Source organism: Accipiter gentilis, chromosome 8 (genome assembly GCF_929443795.1).
Source record: "Accipiter gentilis chromosome 8, bAccGen1.1, whole genome shotgun sequence".
In the NCBI taxonomy this organism is placed as follows: Eukaryota; Metazoa; Chordata; class Aves; order Accipitriformes; family Accipitridae; genus Astur; species Astur gentilis.
The window spans coordinates 41,876,718-41,902,690 of NC_064887.1; the positions used below are offsets into that span (position 1 = coordinate 41,876,718).

Consider the following 25,973-nt stretch of genomic DNA (forward strand, 5'->3'; position numbering starts at 1 on the left):
CTGCGTGCCAAGAGCAGAGTGGTTAGAGCTCCCAAAACTGGCCGGCACTGCAGCAACCCCCCCTCTGCCATGACCGAAGACCCAGGCTTAGGCACAACTCCGCTCCGAAACGTGCTTCCCATAGATTTGGAGGAGAAGGAACAGGTTTACAAGGCAAACCCCAGCAACCGAAAGCACGTAGCCATACACAGTTCACAGGCCCCAGAGGTAACTGGTTCAATTTATTGATTTCCAGAGACTCCTTAAAGCTCCGTACGATTTGATCCCCAACAACCAATTCCCCATCACTTAGGCGGAGACTGGGAATAGACTCTGCCACGAAAACAGTGCTCTGAAGCGCGCAGAGGAGGCAGGGATTTATCCTAAACTTGTTAGGCAGAAAATACGTTTGATTTAATCTTTTGAGGTCTGACTTTTCAGCCACAATTATTTGATCTTGTAATATTTTATGTAGACACAAAAAATGAGTCATATAAGGAAGATGTATTAACTTTACCAAAACCACCCTTCCAAGCACAAGGAGAGCAGGAGCAACAAAGTTCTCATTTCCTCTGTAACCATAGTTAGCATTAGTTACCTGCTTATTATTTACCTGCTTCAATTGTAACTCCTTTTAGCAAATCAAAAGTGTTCTGCCCTTTTGTAGTAAGCATAAATTCAGCAACACAGAAATTGTAGATGAACTTACCTATTACACGTTTATAATTAGACACGGTATCCCTTTAAATCACTTTTACTTTAGTTTCTTGCACTTCTTACAGCTCAGAGCATTCCTGAAGTTCTGACCTATTATTATGTCATCAGGAAATATCTGGAATATCACACTGAACATCCCCTGTGACATTTAATGTATTAGGTGAGAAGCTACTGAGCTTGAGGCTTAAACACAAAGCAAAACACACCCAAAAAAATTCCTCAAATCCCAACAACCACTTTTTTACAGCCCATGCGTGATGACAGCGTAAGTAGTTCTTGATATATTAATGATTTTATATCACCAGCACTTACAAAACAAGGGGTATAAGATGCCTGGGTGCCCTTCCTTCGGGTGCAAGAGATGGGCAGAGAAAGCACAGGGCTTGTTCCTCTGCACAGTTCCCTTCTGAAAAGCTGTGATTGAGGACATTTATGGGAAGTTAAACAGCAGAAATATATTATGTTTGGAGCTGGCAAAGAGCGTTATGAGAATTCATCAATGGGGAAGGCTACAGCATTTATAAGAAATGCTGTATCAGCACCAATAAAAAAGTTTTAATTGCAGTCATTACAGTAAAAAAAATGCTAACCAGCCAGGAGGTAAAAGATGTTCCGAGTGACTAAATTGATAGTCACATACAGCAGACAGGAGATTCAGCAATTTTCTCCCAGTAGCACCTCCCCAAGAAAAATACGACTGCAATTTCAGTGATAGGGATGGCGGCAAGGGTTCCAAGAGCTCAGACTTTCACAACACAAGCTGCTCTTGGGTCACATTTAGGTACAGTCAACAACGCTACATTTGCTTTTTAGAGGTTTAACAGCTGGGCTCGTAGCTTGGGAGTTCCTTCACGTTGGAGTTTCCGCTTGTAAACGTTCCTTCTCGAAGAGGATGCCTACGCTTTTCTTCCCTTCCCAATGAAGAGCCTGGTGGTCTCCACGCGATGCCTGCTACAGGGACTCCTTTTGCATTAGGCATGGACAGCACGGATTAGGGAAGTATTTGGGAAAGCATAAGGATGAGAACGTTGTGCATGTCAGACTCCAAAAACTCGAGTGGGAGCAAAACACAGAGCCGTTGGCCCATGTTTCTGTAAGCAAAGAGGAGCATTACACGACGAGAGAAGTTGGGTAGGAAGTTGTGCCTGTCCGTGACACACTATAGTCAAATCCTGGCTTCAAAATGTCAACGTACTAAAAATACTGCTGGAGAGCAATTTCAAGAGAAACCTGCCTTGGCAATCTGTTGTTAACCATGCCAGTGTGTGCAGAAGCAGAGTAAATAAACAGATGGGAGAATAATGAGTCAAAGTGAATAATGTCGAATAGTACGATAGTGAGGTGTGTTTTTCCAGCAAGCAGAAAGGGTTTGTCTCTGGTGATCTCTTGAACCCCTCCCAGTATAAATTGCCTGGATGTTTAGCATTGCGGCACACAAATTGTTTTGGAATGGGTGCGGCATCGGATTTTCTGACTGGGCTGTACAGACCAAATGTGGCCGGGATGAGGAAGAAGGGGAAGGACAGAAGGGAAAACAGTGCGCAGAGGGCACCAGCCAAAAGAAAAAGGATCTCCACGCAGAGAATCAAGCAGTTGTTCACAGCAAGATTCACAAATTTGACACAAAAGCTTGTGAAATCACGGACAAAAAAAAAAAAAGTAAAGAAAGATTGCCAAAGTCTCAGAGCTCCAAAAAGTAACTTTTCATTTATTATATTAAACAATAACATTTCTCTTATTATATTAAACAATAAACACATGAGATGGGTTAAAATTAAAATACCTTTCAATTTGTTATGATATTTGAAAGATAAATATAACTACAATACTGTACATATTTGGAGATATTAGTCAAATTTAGGTCAACATTGCAGTTTCCACTTTGTGTTTCCACCTTTTTTAGGTCTGACTAAAGAATGTCATATTAAAAGGGACACCAGAAGAGCACTCTATAATTGTAACAGCAGAAGGAACCTGTCACTAGTCTTCCTTTCAAAGTTAAACTTAAAGGGGAAGGCAGAAGTTGGAAAAATGAAAATTCCATTTTATAACAAATTAGCCTTTATTTATAAAACTTTCAAGTAAAAAGAGCAGTATATCAACTGATAAAACAGGTGTGTCAATGAATAATAGTTAACATATTTGCTCTAAAAATAAATCTCCTATGATTCCACCGTACTCCAAGCAAAATTCCTTTCTAAGAAAAGATGTTTGTTGTGAAGTCTACAGAGAGATGCAATGGTTGACACACAACAAAAACTTAGCTGTTCCACCGGTGTAGGAAGATATTTGAACTAGATCATTATTAGCACAGATCAATTCACTTTAACAGAGTTCCAACTCTAAATGAGGATTAAACAGAAATGAAATTCCTGAGAGGGAGGAATAAAACGCAGAAGAAAGGAGAAATCAAACTCTTACATGAGGGAAAGCAACAATTCTACTTGGACCAAAATTCCTTGGGCCTCAGTTCTACAGAATAAATACTCTTCTCAATGGAGAAACACTAAAGAAGAAATAGTAACCCCAAAAGGATTATAAGAAGAATCCAAGAAAAGTGCATTATCTTTGAGCATAAGATGACAAAATAATTTCTACAAAATTTCGGACAACAGATTTCACAGACAGGAATTTAAAACAAACAAACAGAAAGGTTACAGTCAGACACAGCTTGGAATTTCCTACACTTTCAGAGCACGTCACATGAAACAAAACTCATAAGGACTGATGATCTTCATAGGGCAGAGATTTCATAAGGAAATATTTGCCAATATAAAAATATTTCATACAGCATTATTGTAGAAGTACTATTTTTATGAGCATCTGTTTTTATTGCAGAATGACTGGTATGTTTTACAAGAAGACTATTTGAATATAACTTAGGGAAACCACTCGAGGCAAATGTGAACACACTGGTCTATAAAGGATAATGTGGGTAATTCAATACCTGTGTCCTACACGCAAAGTTTGCATGCGTAGGTTCAACGTGAATAATTGTCCGTCTTTCCTGTTTTAACTGTTGTGCCTCGGTGCTGTGTGCAATTCACGGTTTTCCATGAGTCATTCCAGCAGTGACGATACTCTGTATAAAAACACACATGTGCCACTATAAAAGCCTACTAAACTCTTTGTGATTGCTCAATGTACCACAGAGTCTAATAATTTATCCGAGTAGAAAGTAGAATCACCTCCATTCTTGCTCAAAGCCAAGAATTCAATGGATAGTCATTCCTCCTAAAGTAAAAGCTTAGGTGGAAATGGAGGAAAAACAGAGCTGAAGTCCAGATGACAATTATGTGCAACCTATATAACTGGAATGAAGCAAGAAAAACATGTTTTCCACCTTAGTGTGTGACTGTTTGGGGGGGGGTGTGTATCTGAGAACAGCTTCTTAAAAAGCGTTTTTAAGAAAGGGGAGGGGAAAAAACCCCCAAACAACCAAAGAAGTGAAACTACAAATGTAGGAGAAAAATCATTGCCTCAGCCTAGAGAAAAAAGGAAAAGATGACACCACATGACCATCACATGCAAGAAGATCAGAAATTGAGTCTACATTTCAAAAAGACACTTTAAAACCTCAAAAGAATGTGAAATCACATCCAGTGCAGATGATACCTACTTTCTGCCAGGTTTCTCTCTTACACTTGGCACAGCTAGTGAACACACTTTTTCATGCCAATGAAAGTAATCTTGAAACAAATTTATTAGAAGTAGTCATTTCTCCTTTTTTTTTCTTTCACCAGAACTTTGAAATTCTAAGAGCCATGATCTAATCAGCATTTCTGTAAAAATTCCATTTCTGTATCCATCTCTGTTTAGAGAATACATACATACACACAAGCTTTAATATATAGAATATATATGCATATTCTACATATTCATTGTATATACACATTTTATGTACAGCACAAGTAACTATATACTAGACATAGTATGTGGACATATATAGTATATACACACACTATTATTACATTATACAATACACTATATATATATATACACACATAGACACAAATAATATGGATCTCAATGTACACTGTATATGCATTGTGTATACTCACATTTTATGTATCTTGCATTGTACATATTTTCTCTGCCCAAATAGCAATAGCCCTATTTGTGCTTTAAATTTCACTGTTCTGGAGGAAGAAGATGATCAATGTCTTGCGATAAAAGTTTTGTCTTAGAAGAACAAGTGCAGGTATTATACAAAACACTGAGTTACAAGCGTAAGGGAACAATGTGGGTAATCTTCCTTTTTATATGGAAAACTGTATTAAATACAATGGGGAGAAATCATAGCTAAGTTTTCTTCTACTGCAGTGTCTAAAATTTTGAATCAAGAGCGTTTCAGTAAACCTAAGGTTACTAAATCTAATACACTGTGCATAGAGAACATGTTCTGTCCTTGTTTATTTGCTTGATCTTCTGTTACTGTCCAAGCAAATATGAAGAATGAGTCAATAAGGAAATAGGAAAATGAGCAATTAGTTCTAACACTATATGGAATGCTAGATTAATTCACATTTCTGGCTTCCTGCTGAACATCTTGAAAACACAGACTCATTGCCTGAGAAGCATTATAAATTACAGTATTTTAGAGCACTGACAAAGTAGCAGAAAGTCTTGTTATGGTACATAACTCAGATAATGAATCAAGCTATTTAGCTCATCCACCCTGTCCCACTGGAGCGACATCATCCAAGCAGTAGGCCAAAAGTGGTTTTCCTTTCTAAAATGGCACTACATATGAATGGGGTTTTACTGTAGCAGAAGAGACACCACAAAGACTCAGGCCCAAATGAAAATGAAAAGGAGAATCTTACACATGGATACAATTTGTTTAACTTCGCTGAGAATCCTGCAACCATTCAATTTTGAAAATTGCGCTCTCATAGCAAAAGTTTTATCTCATTTAGCTATAGACAGACCCAAGTTTGCTCTCAGAGACTTCAAGTCTTGTACACCAACAGAAAAGAGAATTTGTTGACATTTTAGTATGTTTGATCGTTTAACCTAACATATTTTAGAGAAAAATTACCACAGTGGGAAGGGATTTCAAATCAGGTTCTGTAAAATTAGAAATACCTTCTACTGCATTCCAAAGGGGTCATTAGAAGACAGTATTAAAGATCATTATATGGTTGAGAGGAATTAAAGATTCACATTATTTGTAGTACCATTAGCACAGGAGACACACAACAAACTGCAAACTGTGTCTCCTAAAACTGCATTTTGGGATACGGGGTTTCAGTTTTGTCATATGTATTGCTGCCTATGTAAATGGATGGATGTGGGCACGTGCGCGTGCATGTACATACACAGACACGCGCTCCCCCATATACCTACTCACAAATGCCTGAAACAACAAATGCCACATCTTAGCTGCATTTCAGAGCTGAAAACTACTAAGAAGATTAAAATGATGCAATCTGATTCTTATCTCTGTGTAAGGAAAGCATCCGGAATAAGGCAATTACAACAGAATGGGGAAAGATTGTTTTCATTCAGTGAACAGGCACTATCTTTGTATTGTGAAAAATAAAAGTAAGGAAGCAAGAACGTAAAAAATATAAATGCATTGAAGATGATGAAGGAATACCACATTTTCAAAAAAATAGAGAAAGCATTGTAAGGGCCGTGTCAGTAAAACCACAGAATATTAAGCTTTGTATTCCTACAGAACTAATGACAGGAAAGCAGATACACATTAAGGACATTTTAAAAATTTTGTGCTAGATGCCTACTCTCGTTAGACATAAAAGTCCAAGGCAAAGTCAACGGAAGTTTTAGAATTCCTGTAATCAGAAAGGCATTTTTAGTAAGTAAATAATTCTCAGAAGTATCATAAGGACTTATTTTATATATGACATGTAAAACACATTCTGTGTTATCCTTACCAGGTGGAAGTATTGAGTTCTACAGGTATATATAAAATCTGTTCCTACTTGGACTTACTACCACAAGCCGTACTTTAAAGCCAATCCAGACTACCAGTACTTCTATAACTTATGCACGAACATGTATTTGGCAAATAAAATCTGTTTCAACTTGGCCTTATTTCAGCTAAACTATGTTTGATCTGTAACCCCATAATATAAGATAGGTGGAATTAAAGAAACAGAGGCAGGGACTGTCTCACCCAGTCCATTGGATAACACAAATAATACGGTCTATGTTCTGGCAGTTGGAGCAAAAGAGGGTAAAATGAGTTGTAGGGATGAACACTGCTCAAGCTCAGTAAGTCTTTCATCACTTGATTTTACACGAAAGCAGCACTCAAACTTGTATCACAACCCTGCGATCATATCTGCTTATGAGATAAAGCAAGATTTTTACCTAATGGTTTAATTACCAAATTAGTTGTGCAATTTACTACAACTGAATTAACTCCCTCTTTTACAACATCACATACGATTATTAAAACCCAATGCAAACAAATATTTAAATTAGAAGAACTACTCATTCATAGAGGCTTCAAATTCATATTATTTTATACAGTTCACTATGTTTGTATTCATCATATATAAATTGCCATATTCTTTTGTAAGAACCACATCTCCTGGATAAAAAGGGACCATCTAATAATGAATTTATGCTGAAGACTTTGACATAGATGACATACTGATTAGCCTACCATGGATTATTAAATCAATGTAACAAGTGAAAGCTAATTCTATAAATATTATCTTTTTATGACATTTTCTTTGAAATTCATACTGCAGCCTCAAAAAACCAATGGAATTCAGAAAAGCCAGATTCACAAGTTGCAGTTTACTATATGCAACATTGTCTTCCAGATAAAGAAACTTTGCTTTCAGTATCTTAGGATCATACGTTAAATTTCTTACAAGCAGTAAATTTTATCTAGAACGTGTAATACAGCTTATACAGTGTTTCCTGCATATTATGCACTTGAAAAGCCACACAGAACCCAGTTTGACGTAACCAGCCAGTCTTGTTTAGAGTTGAAGGTGACTAAAATTATTTTCACAACATAAACCAAGAATTTAGTAATTTTATAAAAGCCATGTTTAAAGGTTTCACTTGGACAGGGTGGAGCCAAAGAACCTCTATTTAAGAGTTTGGCATATCAGCCTTACTGAGTGCAATAGCCAACTCAAGGTCTTCTTGCTCTTGTCTCCGCAATCGAGCTAGTCTTTCTTGCTCTGCTTTTTCACTCTCACGCTTTGCCCATGCCAGCTGCTGTTCTTCATTTCCAAACTAAAAAATGAAAATGGAAAATAAATTAATAAATTTGCCAAAAAGCTAGAAGAAACTACGTGAAAAATACAACGAATCAGATTTATTAAATATATGAATCAAGTACACCAAGCTGTCTTAGGGTAGTTCTTCTGGATTAAGATAAAAATTCACTGATTTCCTCACTTCATCCTTTAATTTATTTTCTTAATTTCTTCCTCCTCCCACCAGGAAACTAACCCATCTGGGCTGCACGTCCCTGCATCCATGTCTCAGTTTTGTATGAAAATAGCCAGAGGACTGGAGCCAAACAAAAGCTCCACAAACGCAAAAAAAGCAAGTTAGTGGTTTGGGACCATAGCAACCTAACATCCATTTTTAAGAATAGTAAATAGCTGGTAAAAAACAAGAGTTATTTACTCTTATGCAACTCCATTGCAGAGAGTTTTATTGTAGCATTTCCTGCGAAGGGTGAGGGGCTTTAATAATGACTCTGGAGACTGCTGATTGTGGGAAGTTTCATCACCAAATCAAAAGTTAGAAGAAGTGCTTCTGTTACTGCTCATAAAAATACATGCAGTTTTTCCAGTAAGAAATAATGTAAGAGAATCTAATTTACCTCAGCAGAAAACACTACGCAAATATAACACATTATAACATTCAGCTTCTAAGCCTGCTTGAGCTTCCCAAAACACATTTAAGTACACTGCAGCAAAACTATTCCAAAATAATATTCCAATATTTACAAGTATGCAAAAGTTTGCTTGTTTAACCTTTTTGCACAAAAATATTAAAATATTTTACTGAAATCATAACAATTCAAAACTCAAATATAATCTGTGACTGTTTAATTTTAGTATTCGCTGAAGAGGATGATGTTAACAGAATTGTTCGCACAGCTGCATGCCAATGTTTGCATTATATCCCACTTCCAAAATTTGCTTTGTACTATCTTTTTTCCGAATGTTCAGGAAAACATATTATTTGAGGTATTTTTGGAAGAGAAAACTAGGTGGAATTTATAGGTTCAATTTCAGCTGAATGTATACTGCAAAAATTGCCCTGTGGTCCACAACACAGTAACTTTGAACACAGCAAAATATGCCACTGCACTAGCTGATATGGCTACACTTTCCCACACAAGCTTGAAATATTGAACTGAGTATTAAATGCAACTTTTAAGTGCTAGACCTATGCCTGGCCACATATATACTATGTGATGGCCCCCACCCCTGCCTTTTCCACTCTGCATTGTATCTATAATTCGTATTTTTAAATAAATGCGCCTATTTGAATTTCTTTCAACCCAAGTCCAATTCTCCCTTACTCATAATTTAGTTATTATCTATGTCCTTCCGGATGCCCACAATTCCTCATTTTATTTCTCTCAATATGATTTTTCAGATGATTTGATGCAAAAAAAGGGAGTATTTTAGAATGACTTTTCTTCAAACAATACCTCTGCTTTCATTGCTATCAAAATTAAGATGAGGACCTTTACATTCACTGTTATTGAAATACAATATAAGTGCCACAAATTTTATGACCTTTTACTTTTAAAATGAAGAAAACCTACTATCATTACTCATTTAAGTAATGCTCACAGATAAGATTTAAAAGCTTACTAAGATTTTAAATAATTACTTTTTTCAAGATACAGTAAAGATGGACTCAAATAGGAGTAGGACTTCTCTACTTATTCCAAGAATTCAAAAAGATCATATAGCTGGGATGGAGAATAACAGTTACTATTTTCAGAAATACAATAAGCTTTGGTCAAACCCTCTGGGGTGTCTTTTTTTTTTAATGTTGAGAAAACAGTTTTACTTATATAGGGTACATCTTAGGATAAGTCTTCCAAAGCTCATGAGAGTCCCAATTATGACTTGTTTATGGTACACAAGTTATATTTTTGTGGTTAAAAAGTGCTGAGTAAAAAAAAAAAAAAAAGAAAAAAAAAAAGAAAAAAAAAAGAAGAAGGAAAAATAGGCCAGTGATTCATTGGAAACAAATCTGGATGTGCCTTATTACAAATGGTTAGCATAAAGTACAATTTTCAGGAGCATAACTCTGACCATTAGATAGTGAAATACAAAACAGTTCATTAATGCCACTGATTCTTGCACAGATTGCCTATAAAAAGGTAATGTAACTGAATTACAAGTCATTTAATACAGTAACAATTTTTTGGCATATGTCCAGGTTTCAAGAAGTCTATAAATATATATCACATATCTGTAATTTCATTAAAAACCTCTTTTGTTTTTTTTTTCTTTTTCAGAAGTACAGCTAGACCCAAGGTATAAATGAGGAAAACAGCAGACTGCAGCAAAACTAATCAAATACACAAAAAGCTGCACTGACTTGTGTTTACTAAATTACCAGCTTATATTAAGAGAAAAATTTTAGTTTAGTTCTAAGTGCTCTGCTTCTTGGAAATTTAAATGCTTTCTGTTGGTGGAAAGATTGCTTTTCTTGTTGTTCTATAAACTGAAGCTGGAACCTAGAAATACCTGAAATATGAGCTACCAAAAGACTTTTGTTTTGTTCCAAAGAGTCGTATTTAATGCCAGCAGAAAAGTTAAGAATGCAATGAGAACATACTTAATTCTGGGTGCATGAATTTGCCAGTGTCTAAAAAAAAAAAAAGGCAAGTTTTCTAGAATGCTACTAAAATCTAGTGAAGGTCCTCATGTTACTTCTTTGCAACAGTGAAGAATTCCAATTAAAAATCAGGTTATTCAATTATTCAAACCTACACAATTCTACGATTCTGTTATCAGATTCCATGGACTCAAACTACACTTCAAAATCCTTCTGTAAGTAAAATTGCTTTTAACTTCCATTATGAACAAAGTTTCCCAAACATCAGGCAAAGAGAAGCACAATATTCTTGCTGATTACAAGGTAACTAGTACACTTAAGACTTCATACAGAAGGATTAGGAATTATCAAGTGTAGCAAGATAATTGTGTTATAGGCAAGGAAAAAAAACCAACCCAAAAACCTGAAAAGAACAGGGATCAAGTCTCTCTCCCTTCAGTCAAATTCAGTTAACACTTTTTTTTTCTTACAGCAGTAGAAAACAATTCACAAAACCAATTAAAAAATTTATTTCATTTGATGAAGTGCCACTTAATAGTAAATATAAGTGGCTGCTGCTCAAGATCTCATTTTTCCTACTTTTTCCTTATCTTCTAAAGTTAATCTCATCTCCCGAAAACCTGATGGCACTGCAAATTTAACACTAGAGCACCCACTGGGTTGGGGATCAGAGATTTTGGTTAATCATTTGATACAATCAACTCAGTGTAAGCCACACTTTTAACTTAAGAAATGCAGTCTGCAAAGTAAGACGACAATAGTTGGGTAACAGTCATTCCATTCCATTATTTGTCTTTCATTGAAAGAAGAAATTAGATGTTGTTCAAGAAATTTCAGATAAAGCAAGTTTTGCGTCTTATTTTTATTAAGAATGTCACCATTTTGTATACAATCACAGAATTTAACTGTGCAAATTCAACAGGCTAGTACTAACTGTGGTAAAGCATACATAGTACCTTGAACTTTGACGTCTTCAGTATCATAGATAAATTAAAGCACTGAGGCCAGCTAAAAGTATGCACAGATGACCTCAACTAACAATATCAAATAGGAAAGTGATACACGTTTACTATTAACTAATAACTAGGGGAAAAAAACATTAAAAATAAGCAACCTGAAAGATTCAGCTTAAAGTTCTCCACTTGTTGAACACTGAACTGTGTCCGTCAGAGTTAAATAACAGATTAAGTTGGCAATTTTACTGCATGGCAATGTGACAGAACAAAAACACATGAAAGGAGGAAGAAGCCTGAGGCTGTGGATGGAACAGATTTCTATCTACTCATGGAAGCAATAAGAACCACACTACTACTACATTTACAGGGATTTCCAACTCAATAACATAACTGCCAGCACTAAAACCAAAGCCAGGCTTTTAGAAACCCTGGTATTTTTTAATGAATGGGTACTTGGCTTTGCTTTCAAACCTTCTGACACTGTCTTTTGGAGTGCAATATGGACATTTCTCTAGTGGTTCCACAAAACATATTTGTTTTCTTTGTCTAACAAGGGCTTTTCAACAATATCAGTAATTGGAACAAAATTCAACAGCTAAATTTTCAATCTCTGTCTCGTATATGTATCTTTACGACCACAGTCCATCATATACAGCAAACATTGTGACAGGATTGTCAGAACTTTTTTTACAAACAATTACAAATACTTTATGGAATCTCGCCCTTTAACGATTTGCTTCTGTGGATATGGTGAAATTGCTATATATAAATGTTTTCAACAATTGTTTTTGAATCTTTACATCATTGGCTCCCAAAAATCAGTTTACAAAATAGCCTCCATGCAACAAAAACAATACACAGATTCTGCTACAAAGAATTTGTGAGTAAAGGCACACTGTACTAAAATAATTTAAATGCAAGTAAACCCTTTAAAATTTAGTATGAAACTTCTTTTTTATTGAAATAATGCCTTTTTATTACAGAAATATTAATACAAAAACAATGAGGACAGCATGAAGGTACTAAGAGACAGAAGCCAGTGAACAGTAGGTTTGCAGTTAAAACAAAACCCCAATAGATTGCTGCAAGCAGAGCAGAAAGTGGTTTGCTCAGAGACAATGAACTTAACTTACAGAGCTGAAGTCTGCAAACCCCAAGGAAGAGTCTTTAGAAGTTTTACTTGAAGAGGAGGGAGCAAATGGATCTTTTCCACTAAATGGGTCCCCAAACCCCTTTTTACTTTGAAACGGGTCACTGCTGTCAGCCCCAAATGGCTGGAATGGATCATGGGGCTTGGGAAAATCTGAAGACCCAAGGTGGCTTACAGGAGTACTTTTACCTGGAAAGTTTAGGAAAAAAAAAAAACAAAAGGAGAAAAAGAGAAGTTACTTACCATGGACAATGCAAACCCCTTAAACAGGAAACTGTGCTTATACACTTTAGCATCATCCATTCTTCCTGGGGTGATTTAAAATTTAATCAAATATAACGGTACTCATTTCTCAATGTAGATCATCTCAAACAGTTGTTTTATTTAAACTGATTCATCACCTTACTTATACATACTGCAATATTAATACCATCAAGATTTTAAATGATAAAACCCAATATAAAGACATTTGGTCAGAAGAATTTGAAAAGTATACTTTAGTTCCTTTTCCAGGATTAGAGACATTTCAAGTTTAAGTTTGGGATTATATAAAAGACAAAATACTTAAAAATATATATCATTAAAGATAAATAATTGATCATGTTAAATAGAATTAAATAGCAACTTATCTAGGACTTTACAGAATGCATGCATTCTGGTTTTTTTCCTGGAACTGGTATATCCTTCTACCACCACACGTACAAGGGAAAAGAGACTGGTTAAGAAATCACCTTGTTCTGGGGTGCTTGCTGTGCAACCCACCTTTTGTAGGTGACTGCTTGTTCTTATATTCCACCCCAGTAACAAATGAAATCTCAGAAACTATTGTGTATGCTCATAAATAATGGTTGTATATTTTATTTGTTGCAATTAGAACCTCCACGGTTAATTTTTAATTCCCCTTGCAAAAAGTACTATTTTGTTAGGTCAAATAACTGAACAGATAAATGTAATTTTTTTTCTCTAAAAAAAAAAATTAACATTTGCTCCTGACAGGTACATGATCCAGCCTCCAGGAAAAATACTCCTCGGATGAACAATCCTGATTATAATGTGTACTTGAAAAATGATAAAGGAAAATCTAGAAACATTTTTAAAAGAAACAAATATTTACAACTTCCTGCATAATAACCGGAATTACATACATTATTTGCGTTAATAAAGCTATCTTTTTTTGAAATGTCCAATTCTTTGAACTATGATTTAATTGGACTCTTATCATTTATTCACATCAGGATACACATACTAGGAAAGCACAGAGAAATGGAGTCGAACCCCCAAATTTCAGAGTATGTACTTGGCATGTCTAAGACATAGCCTGACAGCTTTTAAGAATGTACTTTGGTAGCTGCTCATGAACTTTATAATATTTGCTCAAACCTGTGGACATCCTCATTTGTCAAAGAGAAATAAAGACCAGCAAACTTGCACTAAATAAATAACCTACCCAGCAGCCTGCCTTCACCTGCCGATAAATCACAGCTCGGCCTCTCCTATCCCAGGGGCCAGCCAAAAGTCCATCTTCCCTGGCACTCAGCTTGCCAGATGTGCAGCCCTCTGCCAACAGCAGGCTCTGCACCGTGCTGGTGGCACCTCCTTATGGACCGCACGGGCTGCGGGACCCTATAGTCCTCAAAAACTCAGCCAGACACAGGTTTAGAGGGGAGCTGAAGGAAACATGCAGACTTTTATCTCGTTAGTGCAGTGCTAATGTCAGACTCGAGCCTCGGGTGCAATACACTGACCGCCTGCAGGCACTGTGCTTTAGGGAAAATGTGAAGCAAGAAAGTCCACAGCTGAACAAGCAGACAGAAAGAGGCGTAGAAAACAAGACACAAGCAGTAGGAGATAACTGGATTTGTTTAGTCTTAAGGGTATTCCAAGGGAAATCCGATCACAGTCCTGTAGGCAAATCTTCCATCAAGACAAAGGCTAATGGATTTAGAGTTTACCAAGAGAGATTTACATTATACAATCTGTAACATTTTTAAAACTTAAGAATACTCAAGACCGCGTAGGCAATTTGTTGCATTCCATCACCATGTCCATGAGGTTTGAGAAATGGTTTCTAGAAATCACACTGGTTTAGCTGCCTCGAAGCTGAAGGATAAATGAGATCTCTTCAAGTTCACTCCAGTACTATTTTTGATGGTTCAGTACATGCTCCATCCTGGCTAACAGATGTGGCAAGGATATACAGATACGCGTATTAGCAACCACATGTGGGACTTGAAAAGACAGGCAGATCAGACCAGTGATTTGTCCTTCATGGAAGGAAGTGACAAAACATACAGGAAATACCAGCAGCATTTGCTCTCCCCGCAAGCATGGACCCTCCTTCACCACAGCTTCAAACTGCCTTTTCCTATCAACAAGAGGCCACGTTCGGTTCTCTGAAATGGAGTGCTGCATTGACATCCCACTCATCACCATGGCCTTTAGGAGATCTCACCTTTGGTCACAGCTATGCAGTGTTAGGTAATTAAGCAAACCTGGTAAGAGATGAGTAACTCTGCATTTCATATGTAATTCTCCAGATAAAAGAGCAACTTATTTTAAATTACAAAGAGAATTAAAGTATCTGCATTTCTAATTTAAGGTCAAGACAAACCAAGAGCCGTCTACATTTTTTTTTTTCTCCTTCCTCTATTGCCGGTTACTAGTTCCCCCTAGTATCCTTCACCCTATATTGCCCCAAACCAATTTTGACTGATAGAGGCAAAAATGACCCATTTTAAGCTGCCCTTTACTTAGGTTAAATCTGCTGCTGCCAAAACCACTTTGTGGAACTGGTGACTTAATACAAATGCAGGGTTTGCAATGTATTTGCTCAGCAAACCTGTTTTTTCTAGGTGGCCTGTTTAATGTTTTTGCACGAAGCCCCTAGTGGTTTCGGAACGTACCCAAAGAGCATTGGGGTTTCTCGTGCTTCATCTTCACAACAGATCACAAAGAGTAACTTTGCTGTAAAGGAAATGTCACCATGAATACTAGAGTTGCTGCTAATATTACTGAAAATTTTCATTTTATGGCCCAAGTGCCATTTTCTTCAGTTTTTTTATACATTAAAGAATAGAAAGGGACTATAATTTTGTTATTTTGAAGAAAAGGTGAAAGAGGGAAACCCTTATAAAGCCAGGTTTATTTTTTGCAGAGCAATTTTAAGGGCAGTGCCCATGCTGAATACACCAATCCAGACACTCATGACAGAGTCCTCAACGAGCCCTCTTTCACTACGCTTTGTACATTGCTTATAGTTTGTTTTATCCTGCCACACTCAGCAAACATGGTTTTGAGGCCTGGCAGAAGTTTGTTTGGTCCAGTTAGATGTTCGAATTTACTCATTTATTAGCCACAAATTAGTAATAATGACACCAGAATTATCTTTCTGACATCCTTGCTGGCTTATACTAAGTGTGAATCTCCCAGTGCAGTAAGTGTATACTTAAATACACACAGATTTTTGCATTCCCACGTTTAGTATGTCAAGAATGTGGGTACAGTATTTCTATAACGTAAAGCAAAGATACTCACACCGCATTAAGAAGTCACCAACTGAACTGAGGGACACTGGTAAAATTGTAATATTGCACAATATACTCTTAGGAGTAACTGAGATTGTATTTATCTTATATTCACTGGAAAAAACATTTTTATATGATACTGCTCATTGTTTTTGAGGTATGGTAGTACAGAAGTGCAGGCAAACAGTTGTAACCCTTACTTATTTGATTTTTCTGCTACTAGTGTCAAGGGAAAAAACTTCAGAAAAAAGCAAAACAGGTCCTATTCTGAAACCACAGCAGTTTCAGCAGTTACCCAAGTGGTGCACCCAAACCACACCGAGGGCTCACTTCAGCAAAAAGAGATGATGAACAAAATGGTTTACCACAGCAAATGCTGTTAACTTATAGTGAACTCCACCCTTATGAAGGGTTTATCTAATTTCATACCCCACAGCAAACTTTAGGGTTGAGATCTATAGTTCAAGGCAAATATAATCTCACTGGTAGGATGCAATTACAGAATTTGTCTTACTGAATTACAAGATATTGACAATGAAACAATGAAGTGAAACATTTATCGTTTTCTCTATGTTCTATGTTTCAACGATGGTCCTAACTTTCTGCTTAGAAGAGTATCTTCTTGAATTACGAGAAGCAGCATGTTTTCATGTGTTTGAAGACTGGATTATCACAAGCAAACAGGGCAGAGTTGAGATGACACAACTTTAAACTTTCACTAAACAAGTACTCCCTTCCAGGAAACTTTCTAAAGTGAAAAATATGCTTTAAGAGTCAGAGTCATGCTACATAGGATAAGTAGTGACAGTGTGAATTAAGTCCACACCTGTGATTATACTTGAACGTATAATACCAGGGTTCCTACCTCTCTATATGGCAGAGGAAGTGTTACTCTAGAAAACTTCGGAGACTGTGCAGTATGTAAGGTGCCTCCCAGCACATCTTTCTCTTGGCACTTTACCAATCATTCCTAACTTACTCAGCATGTTTTTCACCATCCTGTTGAACTATCCAGCTCTTCCACTGATGCAGAGTGAAACTTCCATAAACTGTGAACTTTAGGAACCTACAGAAAAATTATTACTAGTTTTCAAAACGTGCTTGAAGGTTAGTTACATTAAAACCAATTTTCTACAGAATACTCAAGAGGTATTTGTCTTCAACAGGGGCTATTTCTGCACTGTATTTCAAACTCAACTGTTTGGCAATACTGCTCTCTGCACAAAATCACAATACATATTTTTAGTAACAGAAGAATTTTTCCTATGCAAAAAACTCTCGAAACCGTTTTTGCTTAATATTTGCAAAATTTGCACCTTGAGCTAGCCTGAAACTCTGAAAACCTTAGCTTAAGAGAAAGATTCTGAAAACTACAAACTTCTTGAAAGGCGAAAAGAGAAATCGTTATACATTCAGGCTAGCAATCTGTTCTGAAACAGATTCTGAACAACCTCTTTTAACAATCGGTACTGAAATATCTTTACTGTGGGAGATCAGCATAAACAACAGAATCAAAGCGTGAATGGAATTTTTAGTTTGTGGCTGGGCAGGTGCTCCACCCATGACTCATTTATCCTACACAACAAGGGATGCCGGTGTTCTAATGCAACTGTCAGGTCTTCTAGAAGGCATCAAAAATAAAAAAAAGTTTTCCTGTCAGTCACAAACTTTGAGGTTGAATTTTTCACTCTCGGCTGCAGATGAGGAAAAAAATAAAGGTAAACAGGCACTGCGCTACTCGTGAATAACCTTGGGTACTCAAGAAGCTGTAAGGAAACAGGTGTGTGGTACCACTCAGAAATAAACATTACACTCCTGTACTCCTGTGATCATGCAACAAATAAAGAGCAGAACTCTATACTCTCCTCTAGACCATAAATGATTGATCCCCACAACTTGAATATACCCATGCAAATAAATTCAAGGGAATTATTTTACATTTTTTTCTGATTAATACAATTCTTTTTTTTGTTCATAACTCCTGACTACATCTATTATACCTAACATGGTTTCTTTCTTCTTAGAATTATCTCACTAAATACATAGAACAAATTTCTATGCAAATTCATATCCTGCGGACATCATACATGGTGCAGGTCAAAAAGAATGGCCACAAAAATGTCATGTGTTTAAACACCAAGTATTCATAAGACAATTTTCTTTCAACAAATTTAATCAGTAAATGCACATAACAAAGCATTCAGGATTTTGTTTGCATGTTTTTTTAAGCAAGATACTGAACCAACTGTGAAGTCTTAATTTTCATCTAATTGAGACATTGAAGACACAGCATAGGCAAACAAACACTACTAAAAACACATTTGTATGTCCAACTCAAAAAGTAGCAAATATCTATGCTCTTTCTTCTCTGAAAACTGTCAATATAGGACAATGTGAACTGACAGTGCTCTTGTACTGCTTTATAAATGAAAAATAAGTGTAAAATGGTAAAAACAGTAAAATTAAGTTTAGAGAAGTGACACACATGAAAAAGAACTGTATTTATCGTTGACATAAAGGAGGAGGAAGCATCAAATACAAAGGAAGACAGCAGAACAGGGCTGTACAAACATCGCCTTTCTGTGAGCTGCTTGCACTGCCCTTCTGATTCATGCAAGCATAGTAGTGGCTGACAGCATTGAGCATCTGATCATGCACAGTAAAAGGCATCTAAAATGGTTCAAGGGGTGAAAAAGACGTCCTGCGGAGTGAATCTAGCTCAAAAACTTCTAGCTGGACAATCCTGGTCCCGGCAAGCCTGGAAGATGTGTGCATACCCCATCTGGGTATCCACTCACTAAAGCTCTGAAGTCAAATTGCCTTCAGAATACTTTCTTTCAGTATACATTCTTAATCATGAGCACTTAAGTGGGCAAATCCATCTTAAATTTACCTTCCAAGGTCCATGCACCATATGAACAGAATAGAAAGCTGCTGTGTGAGCTGGTTGTTAATTTTTCTTGTATTTCTAGCTTCTTTGGGGCTGACAACAATCTTCTCCTGCAACCACACTTGTGAAGAAAGGCAAAGGATCCTCACCCAAAACTAGGGAATTATTATTTCTGTAGATGATGGATTACAACATGCAGCACAGCTAAAAGAGCTTTCAGATTAGTTCAACAAAGTATTAAGATCCTGAAGATCTTAATAGATCTTTAATAGATCTTAAAGCCCTGACCCCCTACCCCCCTTTTTTTTTTAAAAAGCCATCAACAGGTTCAGATATTGTTTATCTGCCAACTGGCAAGATGAAAAAAGTAGGACTTGGTCAGTCAGGTTTTGCTTAAGTCAGTAGAGGCCTTTTCTGACTTTGTTGGTGGGACAGCAAAATACATCTAGCAGTTTTGCAAATTGTGGTTTGTTAAAAATACTGAACCCTAACACCTTGGCTGGTTAGATTTATTATCAATAACATCATTACTATTATTTTGTAATAATTTCTAGTCACTCATATTAAATACTGTGCAAACCTTTGTGCTTGCACTGAGGTATTCTGGGGCTCCACACAAGCCAGGCATCTCTGAGGGATTAGAATCATACTTCTTAATTCAAGGCAGGCTGGTTAGTTCCGTATTCTGCCTTCTCAAGATTTTTTCCAATTTTTTGACATTTTAAAACCACTACCAGTCATAAAAACAATGTGAGAACAGAATCGAAGTCCTTAACACAAGCACAGAGGCGTTAACCACTATCTTTTGAAATGCCAATTTATAAATTCAGTTGCCATCTTACATCGGAGCTACAAAGAATCAATGAATCAAAAAACAAAGCCAAAGACCTTTGACAAACTCACTGTGTGCAGTCTGGAACAATAATTTCCCAATATAATTTATTTTAATACCTGTATTTCAAATAGCAGCTAAATAAATCCACTGATATCTTTCTTACATGGGGTGAATTCAGTATGTTGTCCTTTGAATTCCAAGTTACATGATATTTTTCTGCTATTTATGTATTGGCATTCCTCCAAACCCCTGAATTTTTAGAAGTACATTAGCACTGAAGAAGTTCACTATTAATACAATACCTATCTCTCTATTAGTCACTAATTTACAATGTATTTAATATAAATTATAACATTTAGACAGGCTAAAAAAAGCTAGAGTGTTAAAAATAATTGGTTTTATTAAATAATCATTGCAAGAAGAAAGCACACTGAAATTGGAAAAATAGGTTTTCTTCCTGCATTTTTAAAACTTTTATATTCTTCAAGGTTAAAAAGGTCAAAACCACTATAAGCAAGCAATAATAATTTAGAAGAGGTTGAAGGTTACACACTGGTTAGTGGTGAAGGTTCTTCCACTAATATCACTGGTTAACAGTACTGTTATAACCGCAATGTGGAATGCATGGTGCTGCATTTAAAGGAAGTGGTAAGGGTGGGGCAAAAGCAGTAGGTCCCACGATCAAAGCACTAGAGCATTGAATTTTACTTATAACCCAATCACTGACACCCACACAGCAACTTCCTGTACTTTAAAAAAAAAGAAAAAAAGAAAAAGAAAAAAAAGAGAAAAAAAATCTGTTTCTCTCTTTTTGTAATCAACAACTTTTACCTAGAAACTAGTTAGCGGTGAACTCTGACTGATTTCAATCTGCAGCTCATGGCAGAAAACAGAATTGTTAATCTGTGAGAACCTACAAAAACCATTTTAACTGACAGGTTTCAGTGTATCAGCTTTTTCAGACTTTTTTATTCTTAATTACGCAGAAGTCCTACAAAACCCAAGAACTAGTGTAAGAAATGTAAAGTGACCAGAAGTTCAGTAGTGCTAAAAACTACAGGTAATCCTCTATGACAGAAAATAAAACACACTTATAAATCTACAAAACTAAAATAAAACACACTTATAAATCTACAAAACTTAGCTGTGTTTTAAGACAGCTTGAGAAAACAATTTGCACTGGAATTTAGATCCCTGTCACAGGGCACCTTTGCTTAAGTATGTCAAATACATTACTATTATTTTTGTTAATATAAGTAATTAATACTGTCTTGGTTTTGGTGCTTTTTGAGCATTATTCAAGATACAGCAACAATTGATACAGAAAACCTTCCACTTCTCTCGGAAGAAACCTTCAAGTTCTCCAGTACCACCTGGTGAACATCAAATTACTTCAGCCAAGTCCCAGGGGAGCTGTATGAAACCTCATGTCCATTAGGAACTTCATGGACTATGAATGCATTCCTGAAGAGAAAGAACATGCACAAACTCCCTTGGAAACTTTTATTAGAACAGTCTAGTCAGAAGAACTAAAGAGCTTTTTCTTAGCTGATCTTCCTCAACCTAAAAAGAGAAACTTAAACCAGGTGAGGGACAGAGAGAGTGATTTTTCAAATCTTTCCATGTAACAGGTATGTTGGAGCTTTGATGTACACTGGTATCCAGGCTTGCTGCCTCTGCAATACCTTCTCCTTGTCATTCTCTATTTTTATTCACTGATTCATTAGCCTTCCTCCAACTCTCTTTAAAGATTCTGCACTTTACCTTTAAATAGTTATATTAAAAAAAAACACAATAGAGCATTTAATCAGAAAAACAAACATGAAATTTCTCTAGGACCAAGCAAGGATCAGTTTAAGACTGTAACATCTGAAAGATCTTGAAAGACTTTGGTTCAAAAAGGAGTGAGAAAGAAGCAAAATGATTTATGAAGAACAGAACAAGCATAAGCCTGAGATTCAGCTTAAGATATGGCTTTAAGGAAATAATCTCAAGATTGTCACCCCCTCTCTTAACCTTAGTTTTTGAGAAGGGAAAGATATGGATCTCAAGGGTGTCTAATCCATGCCACACAGTAAGTGTTTGCCTATCCTTACCAGATAGTGACAACCACAAGCAGCTGTGAACTGAAGTATCTGCTAATACAGTCAGCAGATCATAGCTACTTCTCAGTGTCCAAGCTTTGAAAAAAAACAAACACGAACTAAAACCAAACAACCAAACCAAAACAACCAACCAGGTCAGGATTTATAAGGCCAGACAATGATTACCCACTGCAATCCTGCTACTGACAAAGCTGGCAGTAGCAGAAAAGTTCCCTTAAGCGTGGTATGAAGACTGTCTCCAGATAAGAGAGCAGCTAATCAGAATGACATATTCCTTTTACAGGTTTTTCCAGGTACATCTGAAGGCCTTTTGATCTGACCTGACAGAGGCTGTCTCTGAAGTGTTTCCCTGGCCCTGTGTTCAGCTCCAAAGGTTTGCTCTGCCTTTGCCTTTGTGAAGAAACGAGACCTGACGCACAACTCCTCATTCATCTGGACAAAACACAGCCATGTGGGCAAGATGGGAACTGTGGCACCCTTTGGCCACTACCTGATCATCCAGGATACCCTGCAATACCTCAATGGATTGATCAGACAATGCTTGCATATCACACAATCCCTAAAACACTTTGCATATAGAAAAACACTGAATTAGGAACTATCCCTGGTGGGTTTTGTTAAGTTTCCCCTATCAACAACTACTTGGGAAATCGGACAGCTTTCAAAGCCCTGCAAAAATATTTATTAGTATTTTCTACTTGATTGTAGAGTGTTGAGGACAAGTAAAGCTTTATATTAGATCTTTATTGCACCTGCCTAGCAAAATGCAAGTAAACCATACAACTGCTTTTCAATAGTAAAAATCCCCCCCCAACAGAAAGAACAGTTTTACTAAAAAGAGTATGAACTGGGAACAGAAAGACAAACTATAGATTTGTCTGGTAATAACTAGCATTTATTCATCCTTCAGCAAGATCTTTATCACCTACTTGTTTTTTAATTAAACAGGCCAATGAGAAAGGTAAGAAGCAACGGAAGTTTCTTGTCTGTTTGTTTTCTGAGCAGCGTTCCCATTTCTAACATACACTTAAATGCCTGTATCTCTTGCGAGAATCGCAGTATATTACTATATAATTTCTCATGCTTTAAGTAACCACTGAAGATTGCCTTAGTTGTGGAAGGAAGGGAGGAGTATAACTGCATAAACACATGAGGCTCATTTGCTTTAAAAAAACCCCTGCTTTGTTTCCTCCTTAGTCTATTTTATCATAACAACATTTGCTTTTGGTAGAGCAGCGGAACCTTACAAATATTGTATCTCCCAAGAAGAGGGGATGGTACACATTTAAACAAATGTTTTAAAAGACTGATTAAAGGCTGAGTGCACACATCTAAATTCAAAACAAATTATTAAAGCTAAATGTTCTCCAAAATTCCCCAGTATGTACAGAGGAGGGAATGAAGAGACATAAATCACCCCCCCCTCCCCACCATGTAGGTGAGTCAATCCTATGGCATGTACTTCTCATCTATGCTGCTACTACTACACTGTATTTGCTAGGAATAATCATGTTTCGAACAAGAAATAGAAAGAAACCACATGAAAGATAATATAGGTACATTTAGTATTTGTTTGACTCATTCAACTTTATATAGGCCCTTTAAAGACTAAATTTCATGTAGACATTTCTTAAAAAGAAAAGATGGCCACTCACATACCTTCCTTGAAAACCAAATAAATAAAGAAAAACATCATCATTCACAATGACAAATAAGATTACCTTCAGCTTTTATAATTCTGCTTTTATTCATTTGTGTCCTATTAGTTGATATTTGTCAACATGACATATTATGGGCGTTTTTAATTACTAAAGGTTTTCTAGTACCTCAACAGTAGAAAGTAATTACACAAAGCAAGCATGGAACAGACTGCTGCAAGAACTTTTCCACATCTGTACAGCATTTCCTGACAAATTTTCATCAATACTCACCTATACAAAACCTCATAATTTGATTACAGGTTTTTAGTGTGCATCATCATCTCTTGAGCAACAAAATCATAGTAATAGGAACAAACTAATGCTGCTGCAATGGCAGGTCGACTGTATTAAATAATGTTTTCCAAACCTTGGATCAATCTATGGGATAGTTAATGACATCTTCAGGATACCTCAGTAATAGAAAGCACTTTTCACGTTACCCAAGGAGCTAGTTCTAGCATAACTGCTTTGCAAAACCAGCCAGATCAACAAACAATACCTGTTATAAACAGGATGAGTGCAGAGTGCATGCTCTGCTCCAAAATGCAACAGCAGAAAGGTCCACATATTTAGACAGGGAGACATGAATAATGGATCAGTTTTCTTTGTATTATGCTTCCTAACACTGTCAGTGGATACATGAGAATACTAGATGTTGACCTACATATCTGGTGCAAAATTATGTGCCTCTTCATAAGCAGAATCCAGCTTTTTTTTTTTTTTTTTTTTTTTTTTTTAGCCAACTAAATGTTCACTGCTAGTATTAACTGAACTATACCACTGTTAAAAGGAGACTTGAAACTAACAGTTCTAAGTGGCTTCAGTTCTTGAAACAGTTTCACTGGTATCTGAATATTTTGAAAATCAACGCTAGGGAGGGCGAACAAGTGGAAGTTGCTCTTTAAAAGAGATCTTATTTCCAATTCAGGAGATTCATACATCTCTACGACCTTCCATATGCAATGGACTTGAAGCAGGAACAAGCCATATATTCAGAAAGTGGGTTATATTTAATGAATGCAGCAATGTGTGAATGTAAGAATGATCATACCTGGACAGATCAGGACAGGTCTGTCTAGCCCTGTACCCTGTTCTTGTTAGCACCCAGTGGCAAATGCCTCAGGAAGAACATCAAAACAAGACATACAGCCATACTTCAGACTACCTTGCAGACATTCAGCAACACAGGAGCCAGGGAGAGTACTTTGGCTTTTGGTAGACCCTGTTGCCCCTGTTGGATTTTTCTTCTGAGAATTATCTAGTTCTCTTTTAAGCCCATTTCAACTTTTTCACATTTACCATAGTCTCTGGAAAAAAAATATTCCCACATTCAGAGTATTGTATAAAAACAAACCTTTTCAGTAAATGGCACCTTCAAAATAAACAATTCCATTTGTTGGGTACTTGGAAAAGACAGAAATTTTTTTCCCCATTTTTCCCTGCCACAAGTGATTTTACAGATCTGTCATTCAACTCCCTAATCATCTGTTTTCCAGTCTGAAGAGTTCCAGTCTGGCTTACTGACAATTTCTGCCAATTTACTGATAATCTCATATCTTCCTCCATGGTTGAAATATAAGATAATGAGTTAGAAGACTGTCAACTTGTCCTTATGTCCAATAATATACAGAAAATTGGGGGAACTCACTATTAAAAAAAGAAAACCTCCTTACCACTGGGTGGCTTGGGTCGTGGAGGGACATTTTTCTTCGGTGGTAACGCTGGTGTGTCTGATTTGCTTTTGAAAGGGTCATCTGAGAATCCCATCCCTCCAAAAGAGGAGGCGAAGGGGTCTGAAGCTACTGACTACATGAGAAAATATAAAATGAAAAAGGATGTAAGCACATTGTAGAGTATCTGTTGTTTCATGAAAGCTACAAGTTAACTCAAGTAAAAGCATTAACTTCAAAAAATGAGGACAGCTTTACAGAATTATGTCAGTGGTGTAAGAGGCTAACACCCACTAACAGAGGTGCCAGGATTTCACTAACATTCAAAAGTACTCATGCTCTTAATCACTTAAATACTTCTAGAACTTTTACTCGTAGCAAAAAGCTGTTGAGAAAAACAGAAGGAAGTAAAACTCTACTTTTTACTATTTGGCAATGAACGGTCATACGACAGTCTGGCCTTCACTCTAATAAACAGAGCCATGATAGAAGCTGGAAAAATGTGGTAGATTTCAGAATAGATAGCTTTTTTCCAAGCTTTTCTTAAATTACGCACAGCTATTTGTCTTTTTTTGTAAAGGCTCAGGGAAAATTCCAAGAACGTGTTTTTTAACGTTTCCTATATTCAGCTGGCTCTTGT

The 25,973-nt window shown here is 36.5% G+C and overlaps 1 protein-coding gene across 14 annotated transcripts in view; it reads right to left on the minus strand.

The window, feature by feature from the left end:
* EPS15L1 (epidermal growth factor receptor pathway substrate 15 like 1) overlaps window positions 1–25,973 on the minus strand; it is a 52,588-nt gene that overhangs the window by 2,975 nt on the left and 23,640 nt on the right. For 5 of the 14 annotated variants that reach the window (XM_049807579.1, XM_049807576.1, XM_049807574.1 and 2 more), the window contains 4 exons: window positions 25,337–25,469; window positions 12,593–12,798; window positions 7,800–7,920; window positions 371–3,778 (listed from right to left, as the gene is read on the minus strand). In XM_049807579.1, the coding sequence (XP_049663536.1) occupies window positions 3,678–3,778; window positions 7,800–7,920; window positions 12,593–12,798; window positions 25,337–25,469 (561 nt within the window). In that variant the 3' untranslated portion in view covers window positions 371–3,677. The other 9 variants (XR_007506919.1, XR_007506921.1, XR_007506920.1 and 6 more) reach the window with 7 other exon arrangements.